Source organism: Amaranthus tricolor, chromosome 11 (assembly GCF_026212465.1).
Source record: "Amaranthus tricolor cultivar Red isolate AtriRed21 chromosome 11, ASM2621246v1, whole genome shotgun sequence".
In the NCBI taxonomy this organism is placed as follows: Eukaryota; Viridiplantae; Streptophyta; class Magnoliopsida; order Caryophyllales; family Amaranthaceae; genus Amaranthus; species Amaranthus tricolor.
This window is the reverse complement of record NC_080057.1, coordinates 26,883,023-26,907,395: the sequence shown is the minus strand read 5'-3', so window position 1 is coordinate 26,907,395 and position 24,373 is coordinate 26,883,023. Positions and strand designations below refer to the sequence as shown.

Genomic DNA, 24,373 nt, shown 5'->3' with positions numbered 1-24,373 from the left:
ACAGCTGCATAGGCTTTCGCTGGGTATGGGTCCCACAAAAACTAAAATACATGTTATGAAAAAGGTAAGTGATATGTTGATTAAATTGTACGAATGTTAATGAGTACTGAAATGTTTAGCTGGTTGGGTCGTAGGAGGTCTAATTAATCTCGGTAGAATCCTAGACCGCTGCATTAATTTGTTTTTTGATAATTCATTTCTGAAGTCATTATACATATCAAATTTTATCAATTAATTCATTAAACTCAATTATTGAATGTCTTGAATGTAATGCCTGATAGGAATTTGACGATATTTGTGTTTTAAACAATCGAACAATACGTTTTCGCTGAGAAAATTGATATATACAATTCTAATTCGTGTATTTTAATTCCTGATTGTTGTGAATGTGATATTTGATTGGAATTGATAGATTTTGTTTGTGAACAATTGGACATCACGTTTGCCCTGAGAAAATTGATGTAATAATCTGATTCAAGAAATTTATTCTGAAAAATTAGGATTTTGTATTTGTGCGTTTGTTTTTGTTTCTGAAAGATTCTTGCATTGTTGTATTAAGGACAACATGAACACAGATGAGAGATTTGCTGAAATGGCTCTTGCCATTCAATAACTTACACACACTGTGGCTAGACTTGAGGTGAACCAACAGGAAAGAGGAACGCCTGAACACAATCACGAAAGAAACACAGAGGACAAAACACTTAGGATAAATGTTTCTGAGTTTGGGGGAACATCCCACAAACCTGAGGATTACTTGGAGTGGGAAGCTGGGCTGGAAAGGTACTTTGAATTCAAAGAAACCTCTGAAGAACAGCAGTATAAACTAGCTAAGATCAAATTAACCAAGCTAGCAGCCATATGGCTTGAGAGAGTTCAGAAACAAAGAAGGAGGGAGAACAGGAAGAGGATTAACACCTGGGCTAAGCTGAAGAAACACCTCAGAAATAAGTATGTACCTTCATCCTATAGGCAACACCTCTTTGTGCAGTGGAGCACACTTAGACAAGAAAGTAAAACCGTATCTGATTACATCCAAGAGTGGGAAAGACTATCTGTTCAGTGTGATGTTAATGAACCAGAAGAAATGAAGATAGGGAAGTTCGTAGGAGACCTGAGAGAGGACTTGAGGGAAAAGCTTGAGGTGATGCTGTAGCAGGAGCGGCACTCTCGATACATAATTAGCATTAATAATTATACTTAAGATAAATAATGCGGAAGTGTAAAACGCCGAATTGCTAAAAACCATTTGAAATAAAAAAAAATCGTTCAAAACATAAGTAAAAAATATATGTTACAACTGAGAAAATATAAATTAGGTTTACTTAAATACGATAAAAAAAAAACATAAGTACAATATAGTCATCAAGTAAAATCATTGAAGCTAAGTCCTCGATAGAATAATTAAAGTTGCGGCCTGGATCGAAACCTGAGCTAAATTTTCCCGCAAAATACTGTCATCCATAATATGGATGACAGCCGATTAAATCGGTCAGCGATAAAGCCGAGTACAATTTTCTCAACAAGCTTATGATGCGATAGTTAAATCATGCTTAGAATAATCATCAAGCACAATATAGAAGATTATTACTCATTATTGACCTTTACTAAGCCATTAAGTTACATTCTCAATACTTGCAGAAGTTCATTACTGCTACTAAATATTTGGTAACCTTAATGCTTATTTAATCAAGTTCAATTAAGCCTCATAGCTTTACCATCATAGCACATCACAAGATCACAACAATAATGACAACTGATATATGTAAGGGTCTGGTTAGGTGAGGACCGTAGTCCTAAACCCTAACTGTGGTGGGAGTCGTCACTCCTCTCAATACTGTTATGCTCGAGACTTCACAGGATGGGTTTTTCTTGGACCCCCTGTCTGACACCGCATTTTACGTGCCGGCTAACACGGACGCCGGGATTTTACATGCCGGTCCATGGTTCGACGTTACCTTACTATCAGAGTCATACAATCAATATCATGCAATATCAAACAAGACTCTAAACCGAAATAGTTTACATTCTTATAAGTCAAACTTCCACTAGTCAAAATTTTGACAATTCTACCCTTTTAATAGAAACAAATTACTAGTATCTAATAAATTAATATAAATTAAATAACAAATTTTCGTAGCTATACTAAGATTCCTGAGGCTAAACTAAGTCATTATTATGTCATAAATAATCATAAAAGTCAAGAGTAATATTAATAACGTATTTTATCAAATAATCAGTTAAATAGTAAAACGGATCTATCATAACTATAAAAAAAACATAATCCGACAAGTTATTAAAGGTCCAAAATCTAAATGAAATGAGTTTACGAGAAAAACAACGCTAAGCATTTTAACAAATTTGTTTGACTATTTTACCATTAAACCGATTAATAATTCTTTATAATTACTTGAGTCCAATAAAAAAAAATTATCAAAACACCAAGATGATATGGAATCATTTTAAACACATAAGTTTATTTAACTCGTAAAATTCATATATATCTATATTATCATATTAATCAAAAATTTCCATATATATGACTTTTTTTTTCGAGTGTCCCAAAAGTATTATTGTTTTGACGAAAATATCACTAAACTGGATATAACTTTAATATTACCATGTAAAGTTTAAATGACTAAAATAAAATCATATTGATCATGCTTTTATATTATCGAGTAACCATAAATAAATATCACATAACGAGAGAGTTAAGAAAATGTGTACCATTTTCCTCCGAAGGTGATGCTAAACCAAGTAAGAGAATAATAATAGGAAAATAAGAACTTAAGGAAATAAGCTCCAAAAGAAAGTCTTCAAGGTTCCAAGCTTCAAAGAAGTAGATCTTCAATTACCCAAAAGAAAATGATATCCAAGCTCCAAAAGATAATACTTGACTTTTTAAAAGTTGATGATTATTGGCTTAAGAAGTGACAAGATCAAGCTCCATCTTCATTTGATTCTTCAACAAATAAAAAGGGTATAAAGTTAGTAAGATGTTAATGAAGTGAAGATATAAGAAAGAATGGTAGAAAGATTTGATGATGGGGGTGCAAGTGATCTCATGGCTAAGGAGGGGTATTTATAATGGGTTTTGGGCAACTTTTTAGTTCATAAGATTGTATGAAAAAGAAGGTTAATTTGTGTAAGTGATTTAGAGTGTGTAAGTAAATGTGTAAGAGTTGGAGTGTGTAAGTGGATGTGTAAGAGTTGGAGTGTCTAAGAAGGTTAACTTGTGTAAGGAAGTGGTGATAGCTTGTGTAAGTGATGAACATTATGGATTGATGTAAAAAGGTTTTTGGTTCATCAAATTTTTGTTCTAGTTTATGCTAGTGAAATGTTTTAGATTAATGGGAAAGTATGATTAAGGTTTGATTATGAAAATATGATAGTTTACTTAGAAAATTTTAGTTAAAACTATACTTAAAGTTAATAAGAAAAATATAGTTAATTTTTAGGTATAAAATAATTAAATCAAAGTTGTAAAGTTAAAATGATAAGTAGTAAAGTTAGTTTAAGGAAACGAGATTGAAACGTAACGTTTTAATAAAACCGTAAATATAATATTAAAATTTTACTTTTCGTAGTATAAAATAATAAAATAATATTTTAGTGCTTATAAAGAAATTTAAGAATATATATATATTTTTAAGTTTAATATTTGGAAGAAATTACAAAAATCGGAATAAGGTTTAGGAATTAAAGGTGATTTGAATTAGATAACCAAAGGATAAGGAATTCGAAAAGAAATTTTGGAATAATTAATCGGAAGATTTAGATTAAGAAATTTGAGCCTGTTACAGATGCAGCATTTGACTCTTGACACAGCCTGTAGTAGTGCACTCACTTATGAAAAATACTCTAAGAAAAGGAATACCTATGCCCAGCCACTTGAGTCTACCCTTCCTAAGCTTAACACAGTAGGTAATACAGCAAATGTGGGAATAGGTACCAGCTCAACTAACAAAAACACTAATCCAGTAGTACTCAACAGAACCAAGGACAGACCCAACGTACCTATGAAGGATGTCATGTGTTTTAAATGTCATGGCCATGGTCACTATAGGAATGAGTGTCCTAATGCAAGAGCTTTCACTAACATAGAGTGGACTGAGATTCACAGTAGGGAAAGGGGACCCAGAGCTATGTTAGTAGCTAGGGATGGAGAGGAGAAGGTTATACTCCCACCAACACCCACAGATGAACCAGAAGGTTCCTACATCTTGACCAATCTGGGCACCCTTCAAAGAACTGAACCAGGGAATACGGAGGGCAGTGAGTCAGAGGAAGAGAGCAGAGAGCAGTTATACCCTGAAGAAGGCAACTACCATTTGCTTGTAAGAGAAAACTTCCATACCACACCAAGGGGAAAGAAAACTGATCAAAGGGAAAGAATATTCCAGACCAAATGTAGGGTTCAGGATAGAGTGTGTGACCTTATAATTGATGGGGGTAGCAAGACCAACTGTGTGAGCCATCAGTTAGTGCAGGACCTGAAAATGAACACTCAAGACCACCCTAATCCATATAAGTTACGATGGTTGGACAGTAAGGCTGAGGGCTTTGTAAGGAAGCAATGCTTACTCAACTTTTCCATAGGATCCTACAATGATGAGATGCTTTGTGATGTCTTAGATATGAATGCGTGTCACATACTTTTGGGAAGACCGTGGCAGCATGACAAACATTCAGTACATGACGGGTTTACCAACATCTATACCATCAACCATAGGGGGAAACTGAAGACCTTATACCCCTACCTCCATATAAGATCATTTCCACTCCTTGAAAACAGAAGAAAGCAAGCTATATCCTTAACAAGAGAGACTGTTACAACGGAGTACAGAATGGGAGAGAATGTGTGCTTCAATTCACCAAGAAAATTAGTGAGGATCATGACCAACATCATCCCAAAGCCTTGGAGTTATTAGAGACCAAAGCATTAGCTCCTGAGTTGATTAAACCCTTGAATGTGGAAGATGTTGAATTAAACCTAGAAAGTCCATATTCTCCCTTTGAGAGTGTATGTGGAGTGAATCCTTTAATGACCACTTCACTAGCTGGCATTCCTTCTCATTGCAGGTATCATACAGATGGTAAACAACAGGCTGTAAGGATGCTGCAACTACAGGAAAAAATCAAAATAAATATCATCAAAGGAAAGGAACGATACAGTGCCATAACAAACAAAGACAGCAAGCATAAGGGATTTAAAGAAGGAAACATAGTGTGGATACATTTGAATCTCCTGGATATCTATGGGGTCTCTGAGGCTTTCAATATTGGTGACTTAAAAAGGCATGAAGGCACCACAAAATTGGGGAAAATTCTGCTTGAAGAAGGAGGGGATGATCCAATTATGGGCAACCTACAATCCAATAACAAACAAGAAGAACATAATTGGATTAATATACTTGCTAAGCCTACTAAGCCTAATGAACTTGCTGACTTTCGTTGGAGGATTAAGGAAGATCACCTTCAAAATGGACTAAACATCAACATAGAAGCATGGCAAGATCAAGAAGGATCAAAGGGAAGCCTCCCAACAGCAGCCAGATAGAACAGAAGACTGAATCAAAGCCCACAAACAACAGAACAAACAGAGCAACAGACTGCCTGCCAGCCCACCTTGCGAGCCATTGAGAGCCCAACCCGGTGCATGAATGAACGTGGAAATTCAGAGGAAGGCATCTTTATACATGGACCAAGAAGCCCAGACCCAAGGACGATGCTGATAACCCTCACAGAACCCACGAGAACAGCTGCAAGGTCATGTGCTCACCAGTTTTCTGATAAAGGCTGAGTTCAATGGTAATAAGGCTATTTTGCATTTCTGTTTAAATTTCCATGTATTACACACGCTTTAATAATTTGGCACGGAGGTAGTTATGGTTGTTAGGCACCTAAACTAGCCGTTAGAGTCCTATATAAAGGGACACCCATATTTGTATCAAGAATTCAGATTGTTCAATAAAATTCCTTCAAGTAAATTGCCTTGAACCATTCATCAGAATTGTTCTTGCCACCTTCTATTTACTCAAAACAGGAAGCATTTTTGTGTGACTTTCTGATCAAGATCAGTCTTGATCTTAATCTTGGAAGGTTTAAATGCATTCTTGTATCAATCATTACTTGCACGCATTACTGGCTCACTATGACCTCCACCCCTTTCCTCCAACCAAAAATATTACAAGCTAATAATCATAAATTATTCATATAATCCCTTTGCCCATCATTATCTTCCAAAATGTGTAGGATGTTGAAGGGAGGCTACACATTCTAAATTTGATGAATACTTTTGACGGGATATTGGATCAAAACAACCGTTTTGGTCATATTCCATGATCCGCATACCCCAACTATAAATTAAATATCAAAGATGACCCTTTTCCTATTTAGAAATAACAATGAATCCATTGATTAATAACCATTGAGAAGCACATCCCCGCCTCCCAAATTTACAACAATTTCCGGTCTATCTCATTAAATTTGCTACATTTGCTTTGAAAATGACTGGACACCCTCTCAATTTTCATCCATATTTGGTCTTTCTCCTCATAACCAAATGGCAAAATGAAAAACTACCAATTCATATGTGTATAGCAAATTACATGATACAAAGGAGTATATGACAAATCAATTTCAAATTACATAATCCAAGTGAATCTAAATCAAAGACAAAGATAGCCTTTTTGCAAATTGCTTCTCCAGCAAAACAAATGTTGATTTTGAGCTATTAGTTCATCTTCAAATAAGAGATAGAAACAATGTGGAACAAAGCATGTCAAATATCCAATAACACATTTCTTAAAAAGCTAGAAATCCAAATTCAATACTTGTATCCACAATATTATTAAGAAAATTACCCAAATCCAAAATATTAAGAACAAAAATGTAGATTTTTAGACATCAAAATTGAATTACCTAACACTTTCCAAGGAATGTCATTAAGCACTCTTTGTAAATTTGTAGTCTAATTTCATAGGGAGCTACCAAACACCGAATATCGGTAAGACATTTTAAAATAAAAAATTTATATGCTAATAAATGTATTCTTAAATACTTTATATATGATGAACGTTAATGGATTACCTTATTAGGCATTAGCTACTAGTATATTTAATTTATTTTCGACACATAAATTAAAATTAAAGTTCATATGCTGATAATTGTATTCCTTAATAGCTCATATATGTTGAGTGTCTATGGATTACCTTATTGGCTACTAGTATACTCGTGTTAGATAACTAGTCAATTTACTTTTGACACACAGATCAAAAAATACATTTATTGAGTTAAAATATTAAAATTTATTAAAATTTGAAAAAAAAAAACCAAAACAAGACATGATCATGTTTAAAATAGCTACATTTATTATGATTACCACTATGCATTATCCTAGTGAATAGTAGTATACTCGTCCCAATTAATTAGCCAATTTAGTACTTATTATTTCGTAATAAATATTAATATGTACAATTAAACTTACTTAAACTATCATAATTTTATCATAATTTTATCAAAAATTTGACACTTAAATAAAAATTTTAATCTCATTAAAGTATTAACAACTACCTAGATTAATTTCTATGCCCAATATCTTTTACTAAAATTCTCTTTTGCACAATAGTAAACCCTAAAATTTAAATTTCATTTATTTTGTCTAAAGAAACTATAAACCCTAAACCAAATTAAGAGAACAAAAGAAAGCCGTGTTTGACAAGATGCTAAAGCTTCGTAGCTTCTGCAATGGCGTCCAACCACTCTACTTCATCCAGTCTTTCCGCCATTTTCAACTGTTTTCAACTTCAACCTCAAACAACCAAGAGTTTGTCAATTATTTAGTAGAATCTCTAGGTTTTTCCAGCGGACAAGCTCTCTCTATTTCCACCAAATTAGCTCGCAATCGTCAAACTAGAGGTGCAAAAAATTTCAATGACTTCAATATGTGTAAAAATGCTGATTCAGTTGTTGCTTATTATACACAAATTGGTGTTGAATTATTGCATATAAAAAATACAATTTGTTCTGTGCCTGACATTTTGCTAGCCAAAGTCGACAAAAACCTAAAACCTAAGACTGAATATTTTATTAGTTTGGGTTTTTCTGGGTCTGATTTTGTTGGTTTGATCAAGACGAATCCTCGTGTACTTTTCCATGGATTAAATACTGCCATTATTCCCTCAATTCAAGCATTAAAGGAAATAATGGGTAATGATTATGAAGTGAGTTTAATTTTAAAGAAATCGCGTCAATTTAGGCTTAATAGTGTTTCCAAAACTTTGGTGCCAAATGTAGCTTTGTTAAGGAATTATGGGATCAACATTGATTTGATTAGAAGACAAATATTAAAGGTAGCATACCCATTTTTCCGAAATACCAAATTTTTTGAGGATGCAGTGGCTAGAGTTGAAAATAAAATGGGGATTTCTAGAAATTCTCCAAAATTCATGTTGGGAGTTCATTTATTAAAGAGCATTTCGGTGGAGAAATTCGAGTCAAAAATACAGATTTTTAAAAACTTTGGGTGGACAGAGCTGGATATTGTAACCCTTTGTAGGAATGCTCCTTTAACGTTTGCACTTTCTGAAGCTCTGATCAAGATTAAGTTGGATTTTTTCATGACTAAGCTTGGTTATGAGTCGAAGGACTTTAGTAAGAAGTTTTTTCTTTTAGGATTGAGCTTGGACAAGAGAATAGTACCTAGGCACAAGTTCCTTGTAGTCTTAAAGGAGAAAGGTTTCATTAAGGAGTACTATCTTGATAGGGCCATAAAATTGAGCGAGTCCAACTTTGTGAAGAAGTTTGTGCTACCGTTCAAGGAAGTCCATGAAGTTTATTGCAAACAAGCGAATATGAGTTTGGAGACGTTAACTGTGGAATTGTCAAAACTGAATTCTGATGTTGTTTGATGGTAGCATAAGTGTACAAAAAACTCCCTTTGTTTCCTTTGAATTTGTTATAACGTTGTAGCAAATTCAAAGGACATAGTATGCAATTTTTATTTTGGTGATTTTGGCATTTGCTAAGTGCCAACTGCTGAGAAATTGATTAAAATTTTTCTATTTGTGTTGATTCTTGTAGCTAATTATTTGTATTGTCAAATGCTTGTTTTTTATTGTTGTTAATGGTGACTCAAACTAGATAGCACCATTAAAGAAGATGAGTGTGGGTCGAAGAGGACCTCTCCGGGGCGCGTAGAACACCGCGGGGTGCGGAGAGGCTGCTGCCTCAGTCCGCGGGGCGCAGAGTGCGTTCTGTTTCCACTTCGTGGCTCGCGTAATTGCAGTTTCTTTTCACGAGAGGTGCCTTTTGGGACGGTTACCTTTATTTGTGGTCGGTTATTGTGGTTACTTAGACCCCAAGTTGTCTTTCAAGATGGTTTTATTATATATATCCCCTCTTGTTAGCTCTAGGGATTCATGATTCACAAATTGAGAGAGATCACAAGCTCTAGGGATCATGATTCACAAATTGAGAGAGATCACAAGAGAGCTATTATAATTTGTGAATGTGATTGGAATTCATCTTGTAAAATCTTTGCAATTATAGTGAAATATTTGATCTCGGTGCTGGTGGACGTAGCTGTCACATTGATAGTGAACCACGTTAAATCTCTCGTGTCATTTTCTTATTGTTTGCATTGAATTTCTTATTTTTTCATTATTGTTCATCGATTTTTCTTCCGCTATCGCACAACAATTGGCATCAAGAGCTCAGGTTTTAAGTCCTTGGAGAGTTTTTGAGTGAAACAATGGCTGGAGATTCTACAATAAGAATTGAGAAATTTACCGGGAAAAATAGCTTCGGACTATGGCAAATAAAGATGAAGGCTCTGTTGAAACAGCTAGCGTCCGTTGGCTTCAAAGAGTACTACTGCGGGGTCAGAAGACGGGTTAACTGACGGGCAATTAGCAGTAATGGAGGAAAAGCTCATTCTATCATTTTGCTAAGTTTGGATGATCATATCATCACGGAGATCGCTGATCAGGCTACAGCGGTGGAACTATGGATGAAATTGGAGTCATTGTATATGACTAAGTCGCTGACCAACAAATTATTGCTGAAGCAGCGGTTGTTTAGCCTCCGAATGTACTCAGGTACTCCCTTACGGGAACATCTTGAAAAACTTAACTCTATTTTACTAGATTTGCGTAACTTAGATGTTAAAATAGATGATGAGGATGTTGCGTTGATTTTACTTGTGTCTCTACCGTCTAGCTATAAGAATTTTGTTGAGTCTTTTGTTGTTGGTAAAGACTCACTGACCTTAGAAGAAGTGAAGGCAGCACTTCATACTAGGGAACTTCGTAAAATAGAGTTAAGTTTTTCAAGATGTTCCCATAAGGGAGTACCTGACTACATTCGGAGGCTGAACAACCACTGCTTCAGCAATAATTTGTTGGTCAGCGACTTAGTCATACACAATGACTCCAATTTCATCAATAGTTCCACCGCTGTAGCCTGATCAGCGATCTCCGTGATGATATGATCATCCAAACTTAGCAAAATGGTAGAATGAGCATTTTCCTCCATTACTGCTAATTGCCCGTCAGTTAACCCGTCTTTCGACCCCGCAGTAGTACTCTTTGAAGCCAACGGACGCCAGCTGTTTCAACAGAGCCTTCATCTTTATTTGCCATAGCCCAAAGCTATTTTTCCCGGTGAATTTCTCGATTCTTATTGTAGAATCTCCAGCCATTGTTCCACTCAAAAACTCTCCAAGGACTTATACCTGAGCTCTTGATGCCAATTGTTGTGCGACAGCGGAAGCAAAATCGATGAACAATAATGAAACAATAAGAAATTCAATGCAAACAATAAGAAAATGACACGAGAGATTTAACGTGATTCACTATCAATGTGATAGCTACGTTCACCGGCACCGAGATCAAATATTTTCATTATGATCGCAAAGATTTTATAAGATGAATTACAATCACACTCACAAATTATAATAGATCTCTCGTGATCTCTCTCAATTTGTGAATCATCATATATTAATCCTAAAATAGGAGTTTATATGATAATACTGATGCGAATTTGATGATGGTTGATCCAAGAACCCGTGGAATACCTTCAAGAATGATGCCAAGAACAGTCTTGACACAACAAAGAACACGAACAAGCCTTCTGTTTGTATGAAACAGAAGGATGACAAGAACAATTCCTTAGAATGGTTCTATGTCGTGGATAGAGACAATTGACCTTCACTCAGCCACTGGACTCTTCCTCACACTCAAATTAAGACTCACTCTCTTAATTCTCGTGGAAACAACTGAATACTCTCTTTGTTTCACTCACAAAGACAACACTCAGATTTGTAATTGCTCACAATTACTTTGAATGAAATTTCATTAACCAAAAACTGAATCTATGATACAATGAGGTTGCTCCTTTATATAGAGCTTTCTAACGGCTAGTTTGGGGTGTTTAACAAACATAACTTACCCCGTGCCTAATTATTAAAACACGTGCAATACAAGAGAAATAAAACAGAACATAAAATAGCCTAAGTATTCTAAAATCAGCCTTTATCCAGAAACTGACGAGCATATGACCTTGCAGCTGTTCTTATGAGCTCTGTGAGGACTAGCACCATCATCCTTGGGTCTGGGCTTCTTGTGTAGCAGGAGCGGCACTCTCGTTACATAATTAACATTAATAATTATACTTAAGATAAATAATGCGGAAGTGTAAAACGCCGAACTGCTAAAAACCATTTGAAATAAAAAAAATGTTCAAAACATAAGTAAAAATATATCTTACAACTGAGAAAATATAAAATAAGGTTTACTTAAATACGATAAAAAAAACATAAGTACAATATAGTCATCAAGTAAAATCATTGAAGCTAAGTCCTCGATAGAATAATTAAAGTTGCGGCCTGGATCGAAACCTGAGCTAATTTTTTTTCCTGCAAAATACTGTCATCCATAATACGGATGACAGCCGATTAAATCGGTCAGCGATAAAGCCGAGTACAATTTTCTCAATAAGCTTATGATGCGATAGTTAAATCATGCTTACAAAATAATCATCAAGCACAATATAGAAGGTTATTACTCATTATTGACCTTTACTAAGCCATTAAGTTACATTCTCAATACTTGCAGAAGTTCATTACTGCTACTAAATACTTGGTAACCTTAATGCTTATTTAATCAAGTTCAATTAAGCCTCATAGCTTTACCATCATAGCACATCACAAGATCACAACAATAATGACAACTGATATATGTAAGGGTCTGGTTAGGTGAGGACCGTAGTCCTAATTCCTAACTGTGGTGGGAGTCGTCACTCCTCTCAATACTGTTATGCTCGAGACTTCACAGGATGGGTTTTTCTTGGACCCCCTGTCTGACACCGCATTTTACGTGCCGGCTAACACGGACGCCGGGATTTTACATGCCGGTCCATGGTTCGACGTTACCTTACTATCAGAGTCATACAATCAATATCATGCAATATCAAACAAGACTCTAAACCGAAATAGTTTACATTCTTATAAGTCAAACTTCCACTAGTCAAATTTTTGACAATTCTACCCTTTTAGTAGAAACAAATTACTAGTATCTAATAAATTAATATTTAATTAAATAACAAATTTTCGTAGCTATACTAAGATTCCTGAGGCTAAACTAAGTCATTATTGTGTCATAAATAATCATAACAGTCAAGGGTAATATTGCTAAGTACTTAATAACATATTTTATCAAATAACCAGTAAAATAGTAAAACGGATCTATCATCACTATAAAAATAACATAATCCGACAAATTATTAAGGGTCCAAAATCTATATGAAATGAGTTTTCAAGAAAAACAATGCTAAGCATTTTAACAAATTTGTTTGACTATTTTACCGATAAACCGATTAATAATTCTTTATAATTACTTGAGTCCAACAAAAAAATATCAAAACACCAAGATGATATGAAATCATTTTAAACACATAAGTTTATTTAACTAGTAAAATTCATATATATCTATATTATCATATTAATCAAAAATTTCCATATATATGACTTTTTTTTTTTTTGAGTGTCCCAAAAGTATTATTGTTTTGACGAAAATATCACTAAGCTGGATATAACTTTAATATTACCATATAAAGTTTAAATGACTAAAATAAAATCATGTTGATCATGCTTTTATATTATCGAGTAACCATAAATAAATATCACATAATGAGAGAGTTAAGAAAATGTGTACCATTTTCCTCCGAAGGTGGTGCTAAATCAAGTAAGAGAATAATAATAGAAAAATAAGAACTTAAGGAAATAAGTTCCAAAAGAAAGTCTTCAAGGTTCCAAGCTTCAAAGAAGTAGATCTTCAATTACCCAAAAGAAAAAGATATCCAAGCTCCAAAAGATAATACTTGACTTTTTAAAAGTTGATGATTATCGGCTTAAGAAGTGATAAGATCAAGCTCCATCTTCATTTGATTCTTCAACAAATAAAAAGGGTATAAAGTTAGTAAGATGTTAATGAAGTGAAGATATAAGAAAGAATGGTAGAAAGATTTGATGATGGGGGTGTAAGTGATCTCATGGCTAAGGAGGGGTATTTATAATGGGTTTTGGGCAACTTTTTAGTTCATAAGATTGTATGAAAAAGAAGGTTAACTTGTATAAGTAATTTAGAGTGTGTAAGTGAATGTGTAAGAGTTGGAGTGTGTAAGTGGATGTGTAAGAATTTGGAGTGTAGAAGAAGGTTAACTTGTGTAAGGAAATGGTGATAGCTTGTGTAAGTGATGAACATTATGGATTGATGTAGAAAGGATTTTGATTCGTCAAATTTTTGTTCTAGTTTATGCTAGTGAATTGTTTTAGATTAATGGGAAAGTATGATTAAGGTTTGATTATGAAAATATGAAAGTTTACTTAGAAAATTTTAGTTAAAACTATACTTAAAGTTAAAAAAAAAATATAGTTAATTTTTAGGTATAAAATAATTAAATCAAAGTTTTAAAGTTAAAATGATAAGTAGTAAAGTTAGTTTAAGGAAACGAAATTGAAACGTAACGTTTTAATAAAACCGTAAATATAATATTAAAATTTTACTTTTTGTAGTATAAAATAATAAAATAATATTTTAGTGCTTATAAAGAAATTTAAGAATATAAATATATTTTTAAGTTTAATATTTGGAAGAAATTACAAAAATCGGAATAAGGTTTAGGAATTAAAGGTGATTTGAATTAGATAACCAAAGGATTAGGAATTCGAAAAGAAATTTCGGAAGAAGATTAAGATTAAGAAATTTGAGCCTGTTACAACTCTTTCCCCCTTTAGATAGTTTCGTCCCGAAACTAGGACTTACCAAAAAGGTTAGGATAACGCTCTCTCATGTCGACTTCTTTTTCCCAAGTCGCCTCTTCAACCCCGTGGTTTGACCACAAAACCTTGACCAATGGAATCCTCGAATTTCTCAACTCTTTTACTTGGGTATCTAAGATCCTGATTGGTCGTTCCTCATACACCAAAGACTCTTCAATCAAAAGCGGCTCGTGAGCTAGAACATGAGACGGATCATGAACATACTTCCTCAACTGTGAAACATGGAACACATTATGAACTTTTGCTAAACTTGGAGGTAAAGCCAACTCATAAGAAACTTCCCCGACTCTCCTTAGGATCTCAAAAGGTCCAATAAATTTTGGACTCAACTTTCCTCGAACTCCAAAACGCTGGACACCTCTTGTAGGTGAAACCTTTAGGAAAACCTTGTCGCCAACCTCAAATTGCAACATCTTTCGACGATTATCAGCATAACTCTTTTGTCGGCTCTGTGCTGCTCTCATGTTCTGTTGAACAATCTTCAACGCATCAATGGATTCCTGAATCACATCTGGACCTTCGGGAATGGTCCTATCCATCAAATCCCAACACAAAGGTACTCGACACTTCCTTCCATAAAGAGCTTCATACGGTGCCATCCTAATACTAGATTGGAAACTGTTGTTGTAGGCGAACTCCACCATCGGTAATTTATCTTCCCAAGAACCCTCAAAGTCCAACACACAACATCTCAAAAGATCCTCTAAAGTCTGAATAGTTCTCTCAGTCTGACCATCAGTCGCAGGATGAAAAGCAGTACTCAAGCACAACTTACTCCCAAAAGCTTCCTGCAACTTTTCCCAAAACCTCGATAAAAACTTCGGATCCCTATCAGAAACAATAGTCCTCGGAACACCATGAAGTCTGACAATCTCTCGGACATAGGCATCTGCTAATTGCTTAGCCCCCCAAGTATTCTTCATTGGCACAAATCTAGCGACCTTGGTCAATCTATCAACAATGACCCAAATAACATCATTCCCTCGCTGGGTCCTTGGCAGCCCTACCACAAAGTCCATAGAAATCGAGTCCCACTTCCAATCTGGGACAGGCAACGGTTGAAGCAACCCTGAACTCTTTTGTCTCTCGAACTTTACCCTCTGGCAGACTAGGCACTTAGACACAAAATCAGAGACATCTTTCCTTAGACCTTTCCACCAAAATATCTCTCTTATCTCCTCAATCATCTTATCTCGACCTGGATGCAAATGAAATAAACTTTGATGACCTTCCTTCAAAATCTCAATCTTCAACTCAAATTGATTTGGAACACACAATCTACCGTTCATCCTCAACTCTCCTCTTTCTCCTAACTCAAAAGCATCAGTCTCATTTTTCTCAACTCTATGGATCAACTCAACAATCTCTGGATCCTCAAGTTGTGCCTCAATTATACGATCAAACAAAGTGGGTTGTATAGTCATTGCTCCCAAATACTGACCAACCTCGTGTCGACTACAAATCTCTAATCTCAAACTCTGCATCTCACGATACAACTCCCATGGTACAGACATAATGGCATTCACAGACACTCTCGGTCTCCTACTTAAGGCATCAGCTACCTTATTCGCTTTTCCAGGGTGGTACACAATTTCAAGATCATAATCCTTAATAACCTCAAGCCACCGCCTTTGGCGCATGTTCAATTCTTTTTGGTTGAAGACATACCTCAAATTTTGATGATCAGTGTAGATCTTACACGGTAACCCATACAAATAATGTCTCCACAACTTCAAAGCAAAGATCACTGCAGCAAGTTCAATGTCATGCACGGGGTAATTCACCTCATGTGGCCTTAACTGCCTCGATGCATAAGCTATGACCTTTCCTTCTTGCATAAGTACACAACCTAAACCTTCGAATGAAGCATCACAATAGACCTCGAATGGCTTGCTACAATCAGGCATTGCTAAAACAGGGGCAGTAGTAAGTCTTTTCTTTAATTCCTCGAAAGCAATTGTGTGCCTCTCATTCCACTGAAATCGTATCCCTTTCTTCAACAGCTTAAACATGGGACGAGCAACCTTAGAAAAGTTTTCAACATATTTCCTATAGTACCCAGCTAATCCCAAAAAGCTCCGAACTTCAGTCACATTTCTAGGAATCGGCCAGTCCGTTATTGCTTTAATCTTCTCAGGATCTACAGAAATTCCACCCTTAGACACCATATGACCTAGAAAAGAAATTTCCTCAAGCCAAAACTCACACTTACTAAACTTCCCATACAATTTCTCCTTTCTCAAAAGCTCCAGAATCATTCTCAAGTGTTCTTCATGTTCTTCCCTACTCCTTGAATATACCAAAATATCATCGATAAAAACAACCACGAATTTATCCAAATAAGGACGAAGATACCTCTGCATCAAATCCATAAAAGCTGCAGGTGCATTTGTTAACCCAAATGGCATCACCAAAAACTCATAATGTCCATATCGGGTCCGAAATGCTGTTTTAGAAACATCCTCCTTGGCTATCCTCAATTGATGATATCCAGACCTTAAATCAATCTTCGAGAACACCTGAGCGCCTCTTAGCTGATCAAACAAATCATCTATCCTGGGCAAAGGGTAACGATTCTTAATGGTGATCTTATTAATCTCCCTATAATCAATACACAATCTCATCGTTCCATCCTTCTTCTTCACAAACAGAACAGGGGCTCCCCAGGGTGACACACTAGGTCGGATAAAACCTTTCTCCAATAACTCATCTAATTGCTTTTTCAATTCGGCTAACTCAGCTGGAGCAAAACGGTACGGAGTCCTAGAGATAGGGGTAGCATCAGGAATTAGATCTATATGAAAGTCAACCTCTCTCCTTGGAGGTAAACCAGGTAGATCCTCAGGGAAAACATCAGGGTAATCACAAACAATTGGGGTTTCCTCAAGACTTAACTTGATTTTCTCCTCACTACTAGCAATAAAACACAAATATCCCTTATCTCCATGTTTAATCATCTCAATGGCTTGAACTGCAGAAATGGTCTGAATGGGAAACACAGAATTCTTCCTAATCAAACATTCTCCACCTGGAGCCTTAACCCGAACGATCTTCTCTTTACACAAAATCTCCGCATGATGACGTCCCAACCAGTCCATCCCCAAAATAATATCATATGTACCCAACTCAAACACTATTAAATCGGCAGGTAGATGGTTGTCCGAAATCTTAAGTGGGAAATTAGGAAAGATACGGTCACACAGGAATGGTGAACCGTCAGGTAATAGAATTTGGAGATTAAATTTTTGAGGTTCAAGAGAGATAGAGGATTTATGAAGGAAAGAAGAAGAGATAAAAGATCGGTCAGCTCCTGAATCAAAAAGAATATGAGCCAAAGAGTCTCCTACGACAAAGTGACCAGAAATGACCTTACCCTCAAACGCCTGATGAAGATTGTCTACATGGTTGCTAATAGCGTGCAAACCGGCAGTCCTCCTAGCTGCAATACTCTGAACATTTCCCGAAGAACTAGGAGCTCCATAATTACCAGTACTACTAGCTCCCAACTGGATCCCTTCTCGGCAGTTAGTGGAAACATGACCCTCCTTTTTGCATTTGAAGCAGATGATCTTCCCAGTGCATGAACGACCTCGGTGATCCTTACCACATAAGCGACACTTCCAAACTGTGACTCTTGTTGAAGTGGTTGGTTGGAACGGCTTGCGATCCCAATTGGTCGGCTTCTTGTTCCTGTTGTTGTTGCCTCCACTAAATTTTCTTTTGTTGGTGTTGTCCTCTTTTTCAAGGATCCTCTCATACTCAAGCGCTCGGTCGTAGAGATCTCGGAAGTCAGAATACTTCCCGATCCCCTTTTGGATCTTAAGATTAAGACCCTCAAAGAAGCGGGATGCACGAACACTTTCTTTGCTTACGATGTTAGAAGCAAATCGAGATAGCTCATTGAACTTACAACTGTACTCAATCACGGTCATAAGACCCTGACGAAGATGTAAGAACTCATTCTCCTTTTTCCGTTGGAGTGATGGCGGATAGAATTGTTGACGAAGAGTTATAAGGAAATCATCCCAAAAGGTATCAGTCATAGTGGCCTTGACAGAACGCCACCATAACTCTGCTGGACCAGATAGGTAGAAGGAAGCCAGCTTTACTTTTAGGTGCGCTGGACAGTTAATGACCTCTAAAAGTTTCTCCATCTCTGCGAGCCAATTCTCAAAGCGAACCGGATCAGCTTCTCCGTCGTATTGCGGCGGACGATGATATGCCATATTCTTAAAGTATTTCCCGTCGTCATTGGCCTCTTGAGCCTGATTCTCCATGAGGGTGATCAGTCGCTCATTTGTCCTTTCTATCCGAGCTAGTTGTGCTTCTAGCTCTCGAACTCTAGCTTCGTGATCAGATGAAGTTACGCCATTTCTTACCTAAAATATTTTTTTAAACATGTGACTAACTTTCACATTAACTTAATTAATCTAGCACGTAATTTTACACATAGTCACATAAGCACATAGAAAACAAATAGAATTTTTAGGAAGACTTGTTTTGAAAATCATTTGAAATACTTTTCTTTTTTTCCACTTTTTTTTTTAATTTTTTTTTTAATTTTTTTTTTTTAGTCAGCTATCGAGTCACATGGAACTAAAATTCCAAGATTCGAGTAACTTTAGCTCTGATACCACGTGTAGCAGGAGCGGCACTCTCGTTACATAATTAACATTAATAATTATACTTAAGATAAATAATGCGGAAGTGTAAAACGCCGAACTGCTAAAAACCATTTGAAATAAAAAAAATGTTCAAAACATAAGTAAAAATATATCTTACAACTGAGAAAATATAAAATAAGGTTTACTTAAATACGATAAAAAAAACATAAGTACAATATAGTCATCAAGTAAAATCATTGAAGCTAAGTCCTCGATAGAATAATTAAAGTTGCGGCCTGGATCGAAACCTGAGCTAATTTTTTTTCCTGCAAAATACTGTCATCCATAATACGGATGACAGCCGATTAAATCGGTCAGCGATAAAGCCGAGTACAATTTTCTCAATAAGCTTATGATGCGATAGTTAAATCATGCTTACAAAATAATCATCAAGCACAATATAGAAGGTTATTACTCATTATTGACCTTTACTAAGCCATTAAGTTACATTCTCAATACTTGCAGAAGTTCATTACTGCTACTAAATACTTGGTAACCTTAATGCTTATTTAATCAAGTTCAATTAAGCCTCATAGCTTTACCATCATAGCACATCACAAGATCACAACAATAATGACAACTGATATATGTAAGGGTCTGGTTAGGTGAGGACCGTAGTCCTAATTCCTAACTGTGGTGGGAGTCGTCACTCCTCTCAATACTGTTATGCTCGAGACTTCACAGGATGGGTTTTTCTTGGACCCCCTGTCTGACACCGCATTTTACGTGCCGGCTAACACGGACGCCGGGATTTTACATGCCGGTCCATGGTTCGACGTTACCTTACTATCAGAGTCATACAATCAATATCATGCAATATCAAACAAGACTCTAAACCGAAATAGTTTACATTCTTATAAGTCAAACTTCCACTAGTCAAATTTTTGACAATTCTACCCTTTTAGTAGAAACAAATTACTAGTATCTAATAAATTAATATTTAATTAAATAACAAATTTTCGTAGCTATACTAAGATTCCTGAGGCTAAACTAAGTCATTATTGTGTCATAAATAATCATAACAGTCAAGGGTAATATTGCTAAGTACTTAATAACATATTTTATCAAATAACCAGTAAAATAGTAAAACGGATCTATCATCACTATAAAAATAACATAATCCGACAAATTATTAAGGGTCCAAAATCTATATGAAATGAGTTTTCAAGAAAAACAATGCTAAGCATTTTAACAAATTTGTTTGACTATTTTACCGATAAACCGATTAATAATTCTTTATAATTACTTGAGTCCAACAAAAAAATATCAAAACACCAAGATGATATGAAATCATTTTAAACACATAAGTTTATTTAACTAGTAAAATTCATATATATCTATATTATCATATTAATCAAAAATTTCCATATATATGACTTTTTTTTTTTTTGAGTGTCCCAAAAGTATTATTGTTTTGACGAAAATATCACTAAGCTGGATATAACTTTAATATTACCATATAAAGTTTAAATGACTAAAATAAAATCATGTTGATCATGCTTTTATATTATCGAGTAACCATAAATAAATATCACATAATGAGAGAGTTAAGAAAATGTGTACCATTTTCCTCCGAAGGTGGTGCTAAATCAAGTAAGAGAATAATAATAGAAAAATAAGAACTTAAGGAAATAAGTTCCAAAAGAAAGTCTTCAAGGTTCCAAGCTTCAAAGAAGTAGATCTTCAATTACCCAAAAGAAAAAGATATCCAAGCTCCAAAAGATAATACTTGACTTTTTAAAAGTTGATGATTATCGGCTTAAGAAGTGATAAGATCAAGCTCCATCTTCATTTGATTCTTCAACAAATAAAAAGGGTATAAAGTTAGTAAGATGTTAATGAAGTGAAGATATAAGAAAGAATGGTAGAAAGATTTGATGATGGGGGTGTAAGTGATCTCATGGCTAAGGAGGGGTATTTATAATGGGTTTTGGGCAACTTTTTAGTTCATAAGATTGTATGAAAAAGAAGGTTAACTTGTATAAGTAATTTAGAGTGTGTAAGTGAATGTGTAAGAGTTGGAGTGTGTAAGTGGATGTGTAAGAATTTGGAGTGTAGAAGAAGGTTAACTTGTGTAAGGAAATGGTGATAGCTTGTGTAAGTGATGAACATTATGGATTGATGTAGAAAGGATTTTGATTCGTCAAATTTTTGTTCTAGTTTATGCTAGTGAATTGTTTTAGATTAATGGGAAAGTATGATTAAGGTTTGATTATGAAAATATGAAAGTTTACTTAGAAAATTTTAGTTAAAACTATACTTAAAGTTAAAAAAAAAATATAGTTAATTTTTAGGTATAAAATAATTAAATCAAAGTTTTAAAGTTAAAATGATAAGTAGTAAAGTTAGTTTAAGGAAACGAAATTGAAACGTAACGTTTTAATAAAACCGTAAATATAATATTAAAATTTTACTTTTTGTAGTATAAAATAATAAAATAATATTTTAGTGCTTATAAAGAAATTTAAGAATATAAATATATTTTTAAGTTTAATATTTGGAAGAAATTACAAAAATCGGAATAAGGTTTAGGAATTAAAGGTGATTTGAATTAGATAACCAAAGGATTAGGAATTCGAAAAGAAATTTCGGAAGAAGATTAAGATTAAGAAATTTGAGCCTGTTACATCTTGTCTCATGTATGAAGATGCTATCCTTGAAATTTCCACGCCCATACATGCACCAGGCTAGGCTCTCCATGGCTCGCAAGGTAGGCTGGCAGACAGCTCGATGCCCTGCTTGTTCTGCTGCTTGCTGTCTTGGGAACAGGCTTCTATTCCTGTTCTGTTTGATGGTTGTTGGGAGACATCCTCTTGTTCCTTCTTGGTCTTGCCATGTCTTCTTGTCCATGTGAAGTTCTTTTTGAAGATGACCTTTCTTATCCTCCAAACAAATGTCAGCAAGTTCCATAGGTTCAATAGGCTGAGCAAGTGCAATGATACAATTATGCTTTTCTTCCTTTGCCTTGGATTGTGGGCTATCCATAATTGCATCAAATACCCAATAAAAGGAAGTTATTACATAATAAACACAAAGTAACCGTCCCAAAAGACACCTCCCATAAAAAGAAACCTCCATTTCGCGAGCCGTGTAAAACTACGCGAGCCGTGTAAACTACGCGAGCCGGGAAATGGAGACATAACGCACTCCGCGCCCCGCGGACCTCCTCTTTGACCCATACTCATATTCTTTAATGGTGCTTGCTAGTTTGAGTCACCATTAACAACAGTTGGCCTTCACCACCATATCAATAATAATGACTTTCCATCCTTCTTCTTTGCTTGGAATTGCCTTTTTACACTTTTGGAGAATCTTAATGCATTTCTCATTGCTCCAATCATGCAATATTGACTACAAGATTATATTTACATATAGTTTAATATTCCAATTCTTACTATCATAACATTCACAAATTAAAGTTTAATTATAAGTTAATAAATCGTAAATATTATAATTTGCATTTTCATTAATTGTCATGCTCTGATATCATATTAAGAAATCAACTTACTTAAAATTTAAATTGATAGTTGAGGGCTTCATGGCCCCAAGATATGTTAGCATAAATTAAAAGCTAATTTTTACTAAATAAAAAAAATCAATTGCAATAAAAAAGAATGTTCAAATTATTGATAACTCAATGAACGTATATGTTTTTACCTTGAGTAAAACGGCTTGAGCAGAAGGAATATTCTCAAACATATCACCTCCTATGCATGTAACATTGTTTTGGCACTCTTTTAACCCCTTAACCACATGTGGTAGATCAAGCACTATATATGATAACCTAGGAAAGCCTTTAGCAAGTTCCTTAGCCATGGTTCCATTGCCACCACCAACATCAACTAAAGATTCTAGCTTATCTACCAAGCCCCTAAACACATGGTTAGCCACCAACAAGCTCGAGATAAATTTAGTATCACTTGTGCAACAATTATGGACAATCTACAATACAAGTCCAAACATGTAGAGCATAATTGTTTCAGTACACTTACTGAGTCCACTGAACTTGCTGACTTTTGCTTGAAGAATAAGGAAGATCATCTTCAAGATGGATTGAACATCTACATGCAAGCATGGCAAGACCAAGGGGGAACAAAAGGAAGTCTCCCAACAGCCAATAACCAGAACAGAATGATGTTCCCAAATCAGCAAGCAACAGAACGGCAAAGACATCGATCTGCCTGGCAGCCCACCTTGCGAGCATTGGAACGTCTAACCTGGTGTGTGTATGAGCGTGGGAATTCAAAGTATGGCATCTTTGGACAAGAAATAAGAAGCCAAGACTCAAAGTTAGCACGGAGAGTCCTCACAGAGCCCATAAGATCAGCTCTAAGGTCGCGTGTTCGCCAGATATTTGAGAATGGCTGATTTCAGAATACTTAGCCTATTTTATGTTTCTGTTCTAGTATTTTATGTTTCTGTTTTAGTTCCTTATTTTGCACGTGTTTAAGTAATAAGGCACGAGGTTAGTTATGATTGTTAGACACCCCATTATAGCCGTTATAGCTCTATAAAAAGGAGCAACCTCATTGTATCATACTCAGTTTTTGTTAATTAATGAATTTTCATTCAAGTAATTGTGTGCGATTACAAACCTGAGTGTTGTCTTTGTGAGTGAAGCAAAGAGAGGATTCAGTCAATTCCACGAGAGTTAAGAGAGTGAATCCTAACTTGAGTGTGAGGAAGAGGCCAGGGACTGAGTGAAGGTTCATTGTCTCCATCCACGACATAGAACCATCCCAAGGGAATGTTCTTGTCACCCTTCTGTTTTCATACAAAACAGAAGGTTTTGCTTGTTCTTCGTGTGTCAAGGGAGTTCTTGGCATCAATCTTGAAGGTGTTAAACGGTTTCTTGGATCAACCCTCACCATATTTGGTGCAAATTGGTATCAGAGCCGCATTTCGAGGAGGGACACGATCAAAAGGAACAAGGGAAATCAGGTAAGCAAGATCATATACAAGCCTGGTAAGGATAAACAAAAGGATCAGGTATTATGCCATTTTTTTTCAATTTTCACGAATACAGGTACGAATTCCATCTTATACTTTTAATTCGATCTTTCTTTGTTAATTACTCATTTGTGATTAAATAATACGGTTTATATCTTATCATTGTATGAATTTGATTGTGGAAAGCAAATTTCTGAAAATCTGATTATCGCATGATTGAATGTGCATCCATTTGATTTCTGAAAATTTGTTTTTGAGTCATTATACATATCAAATTTTGTCGACTAAATCATTTGAATTCTATTCTTGAATGTCCCGAATGCATACTCATTGAAATTTGATGACAATTGCATTTTAAATGTTCGAACAATAGTCTTCGCTGAGAAAATTGGTACATGCGATTTTTGATTCCTGAATT

At 35.3% G+C, this 24,373-nt stretch overlaps 2 protein-coding genes across 2 annotated transcripts in view; one reads left to right on the top strand and one right to left on the bottom strand.

The window, feature by feature from the left end:
• Nucleotides 1-23,876, bottom strand: part of LOC130826725 (flavonoid 7-O-methyltransferase 1A-like) — a 31,259-nt gene extending 7,383 nt beyond the window's left edge. The window contains exons 1-6 of the mRNA XM_057692288.1: nucleotides 23,601-23,876; nucleotides 23,316-23,389; nucleotides 23,012-23,261; nucleotides 22,663-22,947; nucleotides 22,240-22,356; nucleotides 9,247-9,274 (exon numbers count right to left, since the gene is read on the bottom strand). Coding sequence (XP_057548271.1) covers nucleotides 9,247-9,274; nucleotides 22,240-22,356; nucleotides 22,663-22,947; nucleotides 23,012-23,261; nucleotides 23,316-23,389; nucleotides 23,601-23,876 — 1,030 coding nt within the window. The remainder of the gene's footprint in view (nucleotides 1-9,246; nucleotides 9,275-22,239; nucleotides 22,357-22,662; nucleotides 22,948-23,011; nucleotides 23,262-23,315; nucleotides 23,390-23,600) is intronic.
• On the top strand, nucleotides 7,650-9,036 carry LOC130827841 (transcription termination factor MTERF9, chloroplastic-like). Its single transcript, XM_057693711.1, has one exon. It carries the CDS (start codon nucleotides 7,725-7,727, stop codon nucleotides 8,910-8,912), a length of 1,188 nt encoding a protein of 395 aa, XP_057549694.1. The 5' UTR covers nucleotides 7,650-7,724; the 3' UTR covers nucleotides 8,913-9,036.
• Nucleotides 23,877-24,373: the final 497 nt, after the last annotated feature.